Here is a 16,590-nt window from a genome sequence, read left to right as displayed (position 1 = left end):
AAGGAAAGTGACTATTTTTTAGATTTCAGTGCATCTTTATTTAAATGTGCTTTGAAAGCCAACTGGTATTTCTTCAGCTAGCACAAAGAATGGCTTTTAATAAGCCACTCCTTTTGCAGTGCCACTGTCTGCCTGATTACATTTTCCTAATAAAACTAATCTTATTAATATGTTGGCATGTGAACTCATTATTTTTCTGTTGTTAAAAGCCAACTTGTGGTTCACTTTTACTCTTTCAAATACAATTAGCAAAGCTCTCCAGTGCCTGAAAGGGCCTTTTCATTTGGACAAATTATTCCCTGGCTGGCTTTAAAGAAAGGGGGTGAGGACAAAAAAAGGGAGCTGGCCAGTGGGCGGTGGGGGGAGGTCCTCCTCTATTCTGATGCATCTCTGGCAGACACAAAATACGCACCATCTCACCAGAGGTGGGGCAAATACGGCTTGCATCCATCAGCTGCATTTTCTTCTTTCATGACTTTTACTGAAGAGCTAAATTTTAAAACTCACGGTAAGAGTATACAGAGTCCATTAAATGATATTATGTAAGGCAAGAGGGGGTGAAGTGCCCGGCCAAGATTTTATTGATGATCTGATAACTTTTCAACTGATGTCACCTCCCACACTGTTCCTGTGCAAAACCAGTGTCAAAATACCAGCTGGTTTAGACAGTTTTACTGCTCGGCCATCCCGTCGTTGAAGGAAATGAGAGTGGTGTTTTCCAACATTTTGGGCTTTCCAAAATGTAATGTGTGGCCTATCTAAACAATGATTTATTAAACCTGTCTCTGTTCAAATACCTTGGCTAGATACATCGGCTGCTCCCCAGGCTCCCATTTCATTTTGGAGTGTCAGTGGGAAACGTGGGAGAGAGACAATGCCCAAATAAACATCCCACCTCCCTAACAATACTGCTGGGCATCAAACATTGCCGGAATATTTGTTTAATTAGTTAAATTTTCAACTTTTAAATAAGGAGAAAAAACAAGCTATGGGTGGCCCACTAACCTCAAACGAGCAAATATTCAAGGTTATAAAATCACCCCCTGCTCAGAATACCTGGTTAGAAATAAAAACAGCATTTACCAAATTCTACCCCAAGTCAAGAACAGAGGTGGCATTAAGAAGCATGAAACTGAATTTGAAAGCCAAAGCACTAAGGATGCAGCATTATTTCATAAAAAAAAAAAAAATGGACTCTACGCATCCATTTATAACTAGAACACCTTTTTGTAACAACAAAAATCCATTTCTGAGGTTCACTGGAGAAAGACTGAAAAACAGTTCTGATCCATTCTTAAAAACTAGGCTCTGATTTTGTGTTTGCAAAAGTTACACTTGCAGCTCTGTCTTTGCTAAGGCAAATTGAACACAGAGCACTGCAATTCCTTATGTATGCAAAGGTGAGTTTTGTATATTCAAACACATGCCATAGAATGGTGACCATTTCAAAGCTGAAGAAAAGTTGGTCCTTTGTTCTTAAAAACTGGAGTAATAAAAATTTCCAAGAGACTATTCTGATGTAAGGTTACAAGCAGCAGAATAGTACATTGTAATAAGTCTCCTAAAACGGGGGGGGGGGGGGGGGGGGGGGGCGCCAAGGGGCCTTGTGATGATTGTTACACTGTGATTTTTCAGTAAAGGATATGTACATTCCAAACCCAGATAAGGACAATGAAATGCAGCCTCTAAATTAAGACCAAAGTCAGAAAAACACTTTCAATATGTAATAACAGAAACCTGGGAATGGGAAAGCTCCTTGAGGTGGTAGCCCAAATCTCTGGTTTTATAATAGAGGAAGCCCCAAGAGGTGAAGGGACCTGGCCAAGGACTTTCTCAGCCCAAGTCCACTGCCCTAGTCCATGGTCAGGAAGTCTGCCTTCTCTCCTACAGCTCTTTCCCAGCTGGATTGCATTTGGCTCTAGAATAATGCTGTCTGCAATAGTGGAGATTAGTAGGGGTTGGATCACATTCAGAGGAGACAGTCTCTGCTTTGGAAGGTAACTGAGCCCCACATTGGGGCCCTCTTAATATCTTCAAATGTTTTTTAACTTTTTTTTCTGAAGTATTTTGTTTTACAATAAAAGAGTCCTAACAGATTCTAGAAAGGGTTTTAAATTGCTACCACTGCACTATGATAAATTACAAATAACCTGCCAGGACACAAACAGCTCCCATTATTTTTATTTAAATATCCCATCTTTTTTTTTTTTTAAGATTCTGTTTATTTATTTGACAGAGAGAGACAGAGCAAGAGAGGGAACACAAGCAGGGGGAGTGGGAGAGGGAGAAGCAGGCTTCCCACTGAGCAGGGAGCCCGATGCGGGGCTCCATCCCAGGACCCTGGGATCATGACCTGAGCCGAAGGCAGACACTTAACGGCTGAGCCACCCAGGCGCCCCTAAATATCCCATCTTTTAACCTTAAACTGAGTCAACTTGGCTTTTAAAAAAATCTACTTTAAAACCTAAACTTTTACTTGGACTGGCAACAGGATCCCTAGATGATGTTCCTGTATGTGTACAAAAGAATCATTTTTCAAGTGAAGCTGGTATATAAGCTATGGAAGAGGAGTTTAGCCCTAGACATAAAGTAAAATAAAAAAAGACGGTCTTCATACACCAGTATAACAAACCTGTAAAAGAACAACCCTTTTCTTAGTAAGTATTACTGTTAATGTATGTTGCTTGTGTATAATTGCTTTTAAAGAATCACAGAAGGCAGACATGTCTGTGAGGGTGAAAAAGTGAGCACTAAGCTAGTAAGTCAAGAAAAAGTAGCCACTAGAAGGGAAACGAGAACCAAATAGGAATTTCTAAAGGAGCTACAGCATTTGGGACCAAAAGAAACATGATAGATCCCTCTCTCAAACACACACAACTCTCTTCTTTGCTTTGAATATAATGAGATTAACCTCCCACACCTGTCACTACCAACAAACAAACAAACATACAAAACAAGATGGCATCGCCATCTTTGAATATTTGCATTGTCCTGAGATTCAACAATCCAGGGAAACTTCTGGTAATACACACATTCCCTCCAAAATCCCTACCAAGACAACAATAAAAGAAATTTTTAAGGTGTAAACTTATAAGTGGAAAGGGTATGGGAAGGAAATAGTAGATGAGAAATGTCAACAAAATTTTGGAAGCTGGAAAGGGGTAACCGACACAATAGACCCAAGAAACTAAAACTAGACTGTGCACAGGAACAGGGCAGGGAGCTCCAATAAAAAAGAATTCTCGAGGGGCACCTGGGTGGCTCACTCGTTAAGCATCTGCCTTCGGCTCAGGTCAAGGTCCCAGGGTCCTGGGATCGAGCCCCACATCGGGCTCCCTGATCGGCGGGAAGCCTGCTTCTCCCTCTCCCACTCCCCCTGCTTGTGTTCCCTCTCTCGTTATGTCTCTCTCTGTCAAATAAATAAACAAATCTTTCAAAAAAAAAAATTCTCATAAAGAAGTTCTAGAATTGGAGATACTATTTACCTCTGGAGGCAGGGATGCCATGCAATTGAAAATGGTGGGATTAGTTGAAAGTCTGTATACAGATCATTTCAACTCAAATGCAGCTCCCTGCCCCTCCCCGCCCCCACCCCCACCCCTAGCCCCCGCCACACCTTACCCAGAGAAGAAATTGCCCCTTTCCATCCAGACAGAAAACAGGAGGTTTATTGGCTAAAAGTGCTGACACAAAAAAGATCTGAACAGGAAGGTATCAGGCACAGGTGGAGCTCAGATGAAGCATAAAACTAAAAATGAGGTTTAAGTGAAAAGTCTACAATCCTAAAGGTGAGGCTTCCACACCATGTTCTCCGAGAATGTAGGGAAGCCTTACAACTCTCAAGAAGGGATTTGGAGGAGAATTCTTTAATGAACCCGATAAGCCTAAGAGAAACAACCTCCAGCTAATCATATTCGATATAACCCTTTGAAAAAACTAGCTCTATACCTTATTGCCCTACAATAAAATCTACCTCTAAACAAGTTCCCATGTACACAGATCTTCTAGATAGCCTCTTTCATGGATCACCCTTAAATATAAATAGCTAAGGGTTACCAATAGTTTAAGAAAACCTTGTAATATGAAAAAGAAAGAAATCAAAAGTGATATTTTTTAAAAGGAACTCGAAATAAGCAATGAAAAAGTAAAAGAAAACTTACAAAAAACACCTTGTCTCAACAAAAGTAAGATACCAGAATTGTAAAAAGCATCTTTGTTTTATGTTCCCTTAGAAAAAATTCTACTTACTAAATTGTGACAGTCCACCAATTATAAAATGGATCCCAACTTCAGATAAGTTAAAATGTGAAAGAAATGTAATCTAGAACTGATGAAAGGGTATACGCAGAAAGGTAAGATATTGAATCCAGGAAACATTGTCAGGGTACTATTTTTTAGAAAGAGAACAAGAGAGAGCTCTTGGAAATTAAAAATATGATAGCAGAATTTAAAAATTCAATGGACACTTTGGAAGATAAAGTTGAAGCAGTCTCTCAGAAAGGAAAAGAAAAAGGCCGAGTAGGAAAATGGGAGAAAAAATTGAAGAATCAACTGAAAAGGGCCGACATCCAACTTTAAAATTTCTGGAAAGAGCAAACAAAGTGACCAGCGCAAAGATTTTAAAAGACCCACACCAAGACACATCATTGTGAAAAACTGGAGCCCCAGTGAGCCAATTGTCTGCCTGTGACCTCCAATTCATTTCCCTCCCTGCATCTGCTTTGCTCTGCTCTACAGCATAGGAGGATGAGTCTTCCAGGCTGCATTTCCTTGTCAGCTGACTTCTGGTTGGTTCAGCCAACAGGAAACACTGATGGAAGAGTCAGGAAGAAGGGAAAAGCCAAGATATTTCCTCTTCTCTCTCACCTCGTCTTAGGAAGAATCCCTGGCAGAGGATTCATTTCTTATGAGCAGCCCTAACTCTTTGGTCCTGGTAAAACTATTTCTTTCCTGGTCCTTCTAGCTCTGGAAGTGGTAATAGCTTTTGCTGTTGCTAATTTCTGGCTTGCCTTACTATTCTATTTGGCATTTCAGCTTTTCTTACACCTTACAGTTAGTTTCTCCTATTAAATTCCTTCTGCTGAATTACCTAGTTTTTCCTGACTAAACCCTGATTAAACAATCAACAATACAGAGAAAACACTAAAGGCTTCTAGAGAGAGAGAAAAAAAAAAGTGACATGAAAAAGATAAATAATCAGAATGGTAATACCAAAAGCTGCAAAACAATAGAGCAATGACATCAACATTTGAGGGAAAATTAATCTTCAAGCTAAAATTTTATACCCAGCTAAATAATCGATTACATATAAAAATAAAACAAAATGTTTTCTAATATTCAAAGTCTCAAAAGATTTTCCACTCATATCATCTTCTTCAAAATTAAGGTGAAATTCAACTAAGAAGGAGATTTGATATCCAAGAAAAAGGGGAACTAATACAGGAGAAAACTGAAGGACATTTCCAGGTTGATACTAAAGGAAGCAATTACTCTAAACTGGAGCAGGAAACAAAGTGCTGAAGAAGAAAAATCATTAACATCATTCTAGGGAATGAGAATGAGGGAATGAGAATCACATAACGAGAACTACATGGAAGCAAATAAAAAAACAAGGAAATTATTAAATTCAGAGAAAAAAGCCTACACAGGAGAGGAAAGGTAATCATAAAACACCACATGGTTCTGCTATGTGGTTCATTATATATATGGTCATAATACTAATAGCTCTGAATGTGGGGGGGGTACTTTTCTTCAAATTTTACTTTGTGAATGTACCTTTAACTGAAAACTATGTTATAAAATATTGGGAGGATGGGAGGAAGAGGAAGTACTTGTAGAGAAAGTGTGTAAAGGAGCTAAATCTCTTTCCATTTTAGAAAAAAAATGAGATAATACCAGATTTTACATATCAAAAACAGCAGCATAAATAAGCTATTTTAGAAATATAGAGGGAAACAGCAGAAGAAGCCAATAAAAACATTAAGGATTCTTGCCTCTAAGGAATGGGAGCCAGGAGCAGAGAAGAACAGGACACTGCTGTCTGTCCATAACTCTTACAGTACCATAAATTTATTTTTAATTCCATCTGGTTCTTTTTTTCGTTTATTGTATTCAATCTAGAAAGTCATGTATTATTTTGGTTTCAACAACAACAACAACAACAACATCAGGGGAAGAAGGTGAACTTCACCCAAAGGCAGAGCCAACTATTTACGAAGCCAGCCAGTGAATGGGCCTCAGAAGTGCCAAACACAATAGGGAGAATGGGGCAAGGCCAAGAGTGGGATTTACACGACTGAGAAGTCAGACAGGCTGCCAGAGGGGAAAAGATGTCTCCAGCACTGGCTCAGTCTAAACTGAGAAATAGTAGCAAGGATAAATTTAAGTCTACCTCTTAAAGACATAAGGTGAAAACACTAGGAATTGGAAAGACTAGACTGACTCTCTAGTCCAAAATGAAGGAAGGAAGGAATGACCTGGTATCTCTTTCATCTGAGCAATAAAACTAACGGTTTTAGAATTTAAGATTAGGAAATCCTCCAGCATTTAGGTGTTTCTTCATTTTCTTCCAGGGGAGTGAGTTTTCAATGCAGCTGTGTGTGCACAACATTGTACTCTATCCGTAAGAAAAAATACAGCTTCAGACAATAACTGGGCAAATGGTAGGCTGACTAGCCAAGGTCTAGTTCAATGATTCTTACTTCTTTGTGACACTGACCCCATTAAGAATCAGGTGAGAGGTACTGGCCTCTCTCTCCAGAAATATACACATGTTTGTTTACACACAAAAGTCTGTACATAATTATAAAGAGTTAATGCACACTAAGTCAAGAGACCATTATCCACTTAAAGAGGTCATGGAAACTTGGATGAATTGGGAAGGAGCTTCCTCCTAAAGAACTAAGTGAACCCACTCCACTGTGGTTGATTTTATTCCTCTAGGACCACGGTTATTTTCACATATGCACCACATACAGTCTGCTACAAGATAAATTGTCCACATCTCTGTGAGTACCATCAGTATATGCGAATGTTCTACACTGAGGTGCATAATGTTTTATATCCATGCTGGCATAGAAATGTGGCTCTTGTGGGCTTCCAGAGCTCATGGCCATGGATAGACCTGCTTAAGCATTTTTAGGTGATGAGGATCTCACCCCGGATTGGACCACTGCATGGTCACAAATCAAGCTCACAGCCATGCTCTTTGGAGCACTCAATGAGCGGTATCTCATGATCTATAAATAATGATTTACACTTCAGAAGAAAACAGGTTGCTGCAGATGAAGAAGAGACAGAGTTCTGGCCAGCTTCCATAAAGCGTGTAAAAGAGTAAAGAGAAACTGGTATCTTAAAAGTGTGTATTTGGTCAGGCAGGGTGCAGGAAAAGGTAGGAAGGACTTCAGCCTGTGTTGCCTGCCAGGCTCACTTGTAGGGCCCAAGACATTTAATCTTCAGGTCACAGGCTCACCCCCATACTGGGTGTGTTGTTAATAAAAGGGTCAGACTGATGTCATTGAGGCAGGAGTCAGGGGATGCAACTAATCTTGGCTCGGCCACCACACAGCACATTCTAAAACCAAATACCAGGGCTCTAGAACTGGAACCACTCATATGGCAAAGGCCAAACACCCATTAAGATGCCCTTGAGTGAGAGCCACCACCCATGAAGGCAACACAATAAAAATCAGCAGAGAAGGCCAGGCAGGCACTTTGCAAACACTTGTCCTAGCCACACTGGGAGCCCCTCTGATACTTGAGGGCCTCTCCCAGTGGGGTTTTACTTCTAATTTGAGATTTCTGATGACTCCCAGAGGGTCTTCAGAATCCCCATTATGAAAACTATCCCCATTACTATCCCCCAATACAATTTCCCACAGTATAAGTGACACTGAACTCCTCGCTTTGTGGACCTAACAAGGTCTAGGCACAGTATTCTATCACCACCCAACATTGTTATATTGAGTGCAGCGTCCTGGTTATATTTGGAAAGGCCACCTCGCCTGCCTGGGCCTCAGTTTCTACCTTTCTATCACTGTGCTGGGAACAGGTTGGATTTGATGTCCTCTGGTTCAATAATAACTAAAATAATAAGCATGATAATAAAAGTTTATTTTTATTGGCTGCTTCCTTTGTACCAAGCATACAACAAGGGGAAGCAAGAATGAACAGAAACAGACATAGTTCCTCCTCTCACAGAGTTTACTGTCTGGTAGAAGAGGCCAGATTTAATTAGAAAATCCCACACATAGCTAAAGGCTATGACGGGAAGGATCAGAGTGCCTTAAGACAGTCTGGAGTGTCAGGAAAGACACGTCCTAAGAAGGTGGCGCCTGAGTTGAGAGCTGAAGGGTAAGTAGGAGTACTGGATACTGTAGGCATGCAGGAGCATCATGTACATTGGTCTGGAGTATAAGAAACAAAAGTAAAAGAAATAACAACTATCATCCATTAAATATTTACTAAGTGCCTGGCATTGTGTTAAATATTATTTATATATAATTCTTGAGTTCTTTCAACAGCCTTGTCAGTTAAAAATTATTTTCCCCATTTTATAGTCAGTAAACTAAGGCACAGAGCTTCCCAGAAATGTGCCCAAGATAAGAACAGTAAGAGGCAGCGCCAGGTCTATGAAACCCCAGCCTACATATTTCAACCATAGGCTACGCTGTCTCCAGTAGTGGCTCCTGGGCTCTCCTAAAACATGGTGTATCAGAATGGAGTAGGTCTCCACTAGGTTCACTAGTAAGAGGACAAATGTACTTTAAAAAAAATATTTTTAGGGGCGCCTGGGTGGCGTACTTGGTTAAGTGGCCGACTCCTGATTTTGGTTCAGGTCCCCATGATCTCAGGTGGTGTGATCAAGCCCTACATTATAGGGTTCTGCGCTCAGTGGGGAGTCTGCTTTGGGATTCTTTCCCTCTCCCTCTGCCCCTCCCCCCACTCGCACAAGCCCTTGCCCTCGCGCTCTCTCTCTCCAAAATAAATAAATACATCTTTTAAAAATATATATTTTATATGACCCATAGGAATGGTAGAAACATCATCATAAGACACATATACTAATAACTAGACCATTACGGTACATGCAACACATACAGTCCCAATGATAGCCCAGCCCTAAGCAGTCTGATTTTCTATCACGCCACACACATGCACCCACCAAACTACCCACCAAAGATGAAGGAAACAGGAGTAGATATTTGACCCAGAGATGCTAATGTACAGGCTGCCAATAGCCTTTGAGATGACACAGCTGAAGAAGCTGCACCCAGGCAAACATGCGTAAGTTCAACCGTAATCTTATTCTCCGAAATATGACCTGGGAAATGGAAAAGCTCAAAGTCTTGAAGTGTAGAGAGAGCAGAGTTATGCCTGGAGTGCAGACATTTTTAAAATTAGAAAAATCTAGTAATAGAAGTGATTAAAAGTTACAAACTTTCAGGTATAAGATAAATAAGTTCTGGGAATTTAATGTAAAGTGTGATGACTATAATTAATAGTGTATTGTATATTGGAAAGTTGCAAAGATAGTAGATCATAAAACTTCTCATCACCAGAAAAAAAATTTTGTGACTATGCAAGGTGATGGATGTTAAGTAAACTAACTGTGGTAAGCATTTTACCATATATGCATATATCAAATATTAAACTTATATGATGTTATATGTCAATTATATCTCAATAAAACTGGAGAAGAGAAAAATCTGGTAATGCAACTTAGTACATTATAACAGAATAAAGAAAAACCCATCTGATTATCTCAGCAGATGTAGAAAAGGCATTTGATGAAATTCAAACACCCCAACCTACACAGGTGATAAAATTGCATGGAACTTAACACGCACCCTCTATACTACACACACACACACACACATATACACAGGACTAAGGTCAGTGCATTGTGTCAGTGTCAATATCTGTATTGTGATCTTATATATAATTTCCAAAATGTTACCAATGGGGGAAATTGGGCAATGTATACAAGTGATCTCTCTGTACTGCATCTTAAAACTGCAATTATCTCAATTAAAAAATCAGCTTTAAAAAGACAGTGCAAGAGGTGGAGATTGAGGAAAAAAGGGAGAGATGAAGGAAAAGATCAATTTATGGAAACAAAATGGCATTAATCCATCAAAATTTGATAAATTAAAAACATAAAATAGTTTTATGTTAAAAACAATCATACCCCCTCCAACTTCCCAATGTTTGAGTATAGGCTATCAAAGTTTAAAGTTTCAAATTTTTGCATTTTGAGAAGATCACAACCTTTCCAAGGCTGCTGCCTACATACTAAATATGATGAAAGCAGTACTAACATATATGACAGAGGGTCAGGGATATATTACAATTTACAGTGCCTACAATAAAAACCTGTGTCCATCGCCTTTCCCTAATGTCCATTATATAAACTCCGATGCTTGTTATGCTACCTTTGTTTCAGTTATTCTAATAAAAGATATGGTTTTGCCAAAACAAAACCTCACCAACAAAGAATAGAAAGGAACTCCCATACTCTAATAAGGACTCTCCCCCAAATCCCACACTAAACATTATGCTTAAATGGTGTTTGGAACAGATATGAAACCGTTATGTGTTCTTCATATTAAAGTTAAGAACAAGGCAAGGATGCTCACTATCACTGCTTTTATTCAATACTGTGCTGGGATCCTAGCCAGTGCCATTAAAAGTTTTAATGTAATTAGTTATATTTAATTGAATTTAATATGCTTAATTTAATGAAGTATACTTCTAATTAAGCATACATAGGAGAAGAATTGAAAAGAAACAAAACTGTCACTATTCACAAGTCATGTGATTGTTTAAAAAAATGAGTGGTGAATTTTAGAACTAATAAGAGTCCACCAAAGTTGCTGGATTTGAAATCAACAGCAGAGGCTGAAGAGTCCGTGATGAGTGTCATGAACTGAAGTTCTAAGTAAGCAGGTAAGACAACCCATTAGTACAAAGAAGAGAAGCAGAAAGACCTAGGAAAGAGCTGAGCCCTAGAATGAAGACCACCAAGCCTCGCTAGCTGTGTTAAGTGTCTCCTACGGCATTAGACTAAGTTCTAGCACCTGTGAGTCCCAGCTAGAGCAGCTCCTGGGTCTTTGGCTCCCACATCTCCCTCTTCCACAATACTCACCACAACTACCTGTCCACACTAACCCGATGGCACTCAGAAGAGCCCAACTAAACACATAAAATACGATGGGGCGCGTGCGTGGGTGGCTCAGTCAGTTCAGCATCTGACGCTCGAATTCGGCTCAGGTCATGATCTCAGGATTGAGAGATCCAGCCCCGCCCCGGGCTCTGTGCTCAGCAGGGAGTCTGCTTGAGATTCTCTCTCTCCCTCTTCCTCTGCCCCTCCCCCCAAAAATAAATCAATAAATCTTAAAAAAAAATACATAAAATATGAAAAGTAGACACATGTTCAGAATTGAAATAAATTATTATGAGCTCTAATTTCTACTTAAAATTATAATTTGTATATTGTATTTGTATAATTGTAATCTACAAGCACAACTAATCTCTAAAGCACTAGCCCTTGGTTTGGAATATATTATAGATCTTTATAGTAGGTACAAAGGTACACACTTCTTTGCCCGAAAAGTATCATTATGTGGGAGTCTCTACTGTGACACTTGAACTTCAACAGCTTCAGGTAAAAGGCCACATAAAAATGCTCAGTGCCTTTACATTCTTTCCTATCCCTGAGGCAAAGGATTTGGATGATGACAATACTATCATAGGTTTCCTCAAATCTGGGCTCTACTGCAGAAGCTCCACTTCCTTCATAATTCAGAACCCACTGTCCAATATGGTAGCCACTAGTCACGCATGGCTACTGAGCATTCGAAGGGAATTAAGATATGTTGTAAGGGTAAAATACACACTGGATTTCGAAGACTTTACACAATAAAAAGAATATATAATCTCATCCATAGTTTTTACATTGATTCAATCTTGAAAGAACATTTTCTATGTGAGTTAAATAAAATGTAGTATTCAAATTAATTTCACCTGGTTATTTTAACTTTTTAAAAATGTAGCTACTGGAAATTTTAAATTACATTTAAATTACATACGTGGCTCACATTTGCAACTCACATATATATATATATGTATCTACTGGACAGTACTAATTTAGAAAGTCAAAAGGTATTTTAAATGATATGTGTATTATATATAACACTTAAGACATGAATAAACATGTTTATAAGACCCTTTATGTCTTTTGATAAAGCCAGGAGTAATATAACAATAGTACGAAAGAGGCATCCTTTATGGAGCTCCAGCTTTCTGATGGGGATAACACTAGATGCTTCAGGTAGATTCTCTGTAATCCTCCCAACAGGGAGGAGTAGTTTGGACCAGGGAGACTGTGTAATTTGCCCTAGATCACACAGCTAAGAAGTGTTAGCTTCGGGCTCTGAATGTAGCCTGCAGTACTTCAACTAAAGAAACTGAGAGAGGCCCTGTTTGGAAGCGCCCAAGTGCAGCTGGTCTTACGAAGACGGCCATTACCCACTTCGGGCAAGAACAATCCAAAGCGATATCTCCCGTTAAGAAGGTGTCTCTTTTCTGCCTTGGACACTGTGGAGTGAACAGTGTTGAACACCGGCACAGGTACCCAACCGGTCTGAGGAATGCACGGCTCGCCTGCTCTGAGAACGAATCTACAGGAATGATGCAGAGTTTTGAGGAACCAGAGGTGGCAGAACAAGGGTGCTGAGCGAGGTGTGGCCAGCCGGCTTCGGTGCCATCTCTCAGATGAGCGACTCTGCTCAGCCCTTAGCATGGCCAAAGCTCCTGACCTTTGTCCTCTCTTGGAAAATGCATCAGTAACAACAGCACTGAGGAGCAGAAAGCTCTAGAAGCCCCAAGGGAAATGACGCTGCCACAAGAGACGGGGCAGACTCGTCAAAAAGACTGCCATAAGGAAGAGACTTCTAAAACCCAAAATATCTCCTGCCATCAGGCTTTGGAAAAATTCGGCATGCAAAACTTGGGCACTCCATCATCCATCTTCCCCCCGCAACACGCTCCCAGTCCAATAGGCGCCGGAAGTCTACCGACATCTGCTCAGCATCACCACAAGTACCCACAAAAAGCAATTTTCCTTCCTGCAGCAGTTGGCAAAGTGGGGTGGGGGGTACTGGGGGGTGGAAGCGGGCCAGAAAAAAAAACACACAGAAAGCTCAGTGACATTCAGACACGAACCTAGGAGTTTCTGAATGGTTCAGAATGGGACACTGTCGCCTCTTATTTAATTAGAAGACTGTTTTCGGGATGCGGAAGGCCTAGGCCCGCAATCAAGCACTTACGTAATCCTCCTCATTGAGTCCTTGTTTCTCAACAGAACTTTTCACCTCCATGGAAAACTTCTCAAATTCAGGCTTCACTGTCCTCAGTAGAGTGATTGTTTGGAGGGATGAGTATGCTTGCTTAGCTTCAAAGTCATGTTTGTCTCCTCTCTTCCATGAGCCATCTCCTACAGAGAAATAAAAATATTTATAATTCCAAGGCAGTCACCATAAAGGGACCATTCTCCCCCCTTCGACTGCAGCATGTCACTCCGTGTTACTTTTGGCAGCTGGGGTAGACGGTATTGTCATAGTCGTGCCCTTGGACATAACCTGACGATGCCAAGATCCTCAAAGGAGAAGAAGGCCTTTTGGACGCGTGTTCCTTTGAAATGCGAGAGACAAAGCAAAGCATTCTAGAGTTAACTGCTTTATAATAACAGCGTAACTGTAATTTTCAGCCCCCGAGAATTGCAGCCCTGCAGGAATAAGAAGAAAGCTTTTATTCCTTTCCATTCACTTTTTTTTTTAATATCTACAATCCACTGTGGAGGTCAACTGAGTCGTTACTACAGTACGATACACCTGAGGTTGTGTGGATGTGAGAGGACAGGAACGCAGTGTATCACAACAGAGATGCGCAAGTATGATAAAGTGGGCGCTATTCAGAGAAAACCTTTGGAGATTGAGATTAGTGATATTTTTTGAACTATTTCTGGAATCTCCTCAGAATGAAAGTGACTTAGGTGACCATGAGGATTTATCTCTCTCTAGTGCTGGCAACCTCATATAAAAATTATTTTTTGGACAATATTCATCAGTGCCTCAACAGTAATAAAATAAAAATTGCTAACACTTACTGAGCACATATATAATAATAAAAGCTCTATTTATTGGGGCACCTGAGGGGCTCAGTCATTTCAGCATCTGCCTTCGGCTCAGGTCATGATCCCAGGGTCCTAGGATGGAGCCCTGTGCAGGGAGTCTGCTTCTCCCTCTCCCTGTGCCTTTCCCCACCGCTCATGTTCTCTCTCACACGTGCTCTTTCTCTTTCTCAAATAAACAAATAAAATCTTTTTTAAAAAGCTCTATTTATCGAGCACTTTATATGTATGAACTCATTTAATCTTCACAAGACTCCTTGGTTTGGGTATGTTATCCATCCTCTTTTACAGATGGGGAAACTGAGGCACTGAGAAACTGGGTCCCCCCTGCTTCACAGTGCTCCCTTTCACAAAAGCAAAGGCAAATTACATGGATAAGATTTAGTACTCTTCTCTTTCTCATTTTTGAGGAAACATGTGGCCTGCAGGACCCCAAAAGGAAATGTGGACCTCTAACATTTGGCAATAAACTGTTGTTTCTATGAATTATCCTTATGATCCCTACAGTTCTCTGGAGTCACGACAAAGAATTCAACCTGCTGGAGTCCAGCACCAGAGCCATTTGTTCACACCGAGCCCCTAGCCCACGGCGCACCCCTGGAGCCCAGCGGCTGAGGAGCGAGGATGCTTGCGGAGCGTGCCGCCAGGGCTCCGCGGATCTCACTCTCTTACAGACACAGTTCAAGAAACAGTTGGTGGCTTGGGAACTTCTAGCCCCGCTTAAATCAGACAGATAGTAATCAGCCAGGTACCACACGCAAGGTTCTGTGATCGCCACCCCAGCAGACATTACGGAGGTCTCGAACAGCCTCCACCACCTTCAGGAGACGGATTCGGAGCCGTCCGTGTGAACAGCTGAAGTTACAGCAGGGACCAGCTAGCTCACTGTGGCAGGAGGCAGGGAGTAGAAAGACACAATGCGGAGGGTACAGACAGAGGCAAGGAGCTCCCACACTCCCAAGGGGGAAGGTTTCAAGTGAGGAGGAGGCATCGGCTGTCCCTAAATGTGTGACTAGGATTTTAATAGAAGGCGAGCAGGATGGAAAGGTGTGCTTGGCCGAGCCCGTGGCACAGGCAAAGGTGCAAATGTGCGTGACATCCAGTAGGCAGCTGGGAGCCTCAGTCTCGAGCACGAGAAAAGGCCGAGACAAAGAATTTGTTTGTGGAGTTATCTGTGTAATGATAATCCTAATAATAGCAACCATTTATTAATTGCTTCTATGTGCCAGGGAGCTGTTAAAAGATAAGTAAGACAGAGCTGAGGACAGAATTCATTAAGGACTAGATCCGTTCTCAAGGAGCACAGATTAAATTTCAGGCCACCAAACAAAACTTGACAAAGTCCTCCTCCATATGAAACCTCCCAAACACCCAGGAGGCGACAGCATGCAGGGCAGGCAGCCGAACCTGTAGCGAGGGAGAGCTGTTGTCCCTGCCCCCAGCCAGGGGGAGCCCAGCTGCGAGCTCGAGACACAGACCATGTGGCCTTTGTTAAGGAGCCAAACCCATTTGCCAGGAAGACCCCCAATTCTAAGAATGTCCGGAACATCTTCATCCCAAGGAGGAACCCATTTCTTTTAAGTGTGCAATCAATATTTATTGATTCCTTTATAACTGATTTGAGATATCAAGACAACAGGAGTCCTGTTCTGTAGGCAGAGGGTCAGAGTTTCTCAGCTCTGGGAAAGAGTACTCTCCAGGTGCTTAAGAAAGAAAATACTTAACCCTGAAGGGTTCTACTGCAGAGTTAGACAACACACACAGAACTAGAAACAGCAACTATCTCACTCACTGAAAGAGGAAAACACTTTTCCCAAGAAGTGAAATCCAATACAATAAATCTGTTTACCGCAATCCAAAGGGTAATAACTTGGGAGTTCTGTCTTCAAGAAAAAAAAAAAAGGAAAACAATCATGCTTAGTAAATCTAATCCAAACTAAATGCTTATCTAGTCACCACCATAATTGATCCTGTGACTTCCTGCTTTTGCGGGCGTTCCTTATTGTAATGTGTCAGTAACGTTGCCCACACCCAGGCTGTTGAACACTGGAAAAGCAGAGTTGGCTTGGCATGATGCCCCATCAGTAGGGACAAATTTAATTCAGTAGACAACTGGGTGCCTCTGGAGATTTACGAGTGTAACAGAAGAATGACATGATCAGAATCAGGCCTTGGGAAATAGCAATGGATTAGAATGGGGAGACACGGAGGGTTCACAGTCACAGCCGTCCAGGCAAGAGGTTACGAGAGGCGATCCAGGGGAAGTCACACACCAAAAAGCTAAGCATGCTTCTCTGGGTAGCTAGAACGATGGGCAAGTTTTCTTTTCTCTTTTTTCTTCTTTTCCTTTTTTGTGTTTTTGGGAATCTAGTGAATTTTCAATAGTAAACATTTACTGC

General features: G+C 41.1%; 1 protein-coding gene across 5 annotated transcripts in view; it reads right to left on the bottom strand.

Moving 5' to 3' along the window:
* The window catches only part of NPR3 (natriuretic peptide receptor 3), a 115,250-nt gene that overhangs the window by 34,734 nt on the left and 63,926 nt on the right, over positions 1-16,590 (bottom strand). For all 5 annotated transcript variants that reach the window (XM_036065585.2, XM_036065580.2, XM_036065581.2 and 2 more), the window contains exon 3: positions 13,329-13,495. In XM_036065585.2, coding sequence (XP_035921478.1) covers positions 13,329-13,495 — 167 coding nt within the window. The remainder of the gene's footprint in view (positions 1-13,328; positions 13,496-16,590) is intronic.

This window comes from Halichoerus grypus, chromosome 2 (genome assembly GCF_964656455.1).
Source record: "Halichoerus grypus chromosome 2, mHalGry1.hap1.1, whole genome shotgun sequence".
Lineage (NCBI taxonomy): Eukaryota > Metazoa > Chordata > Mammalia > Carnivora > Phocidae > Halichoerus > Halichoerus grypus.
This window is presented reverse-complemented; position numbering and strand designations above follow the sequence as displayed.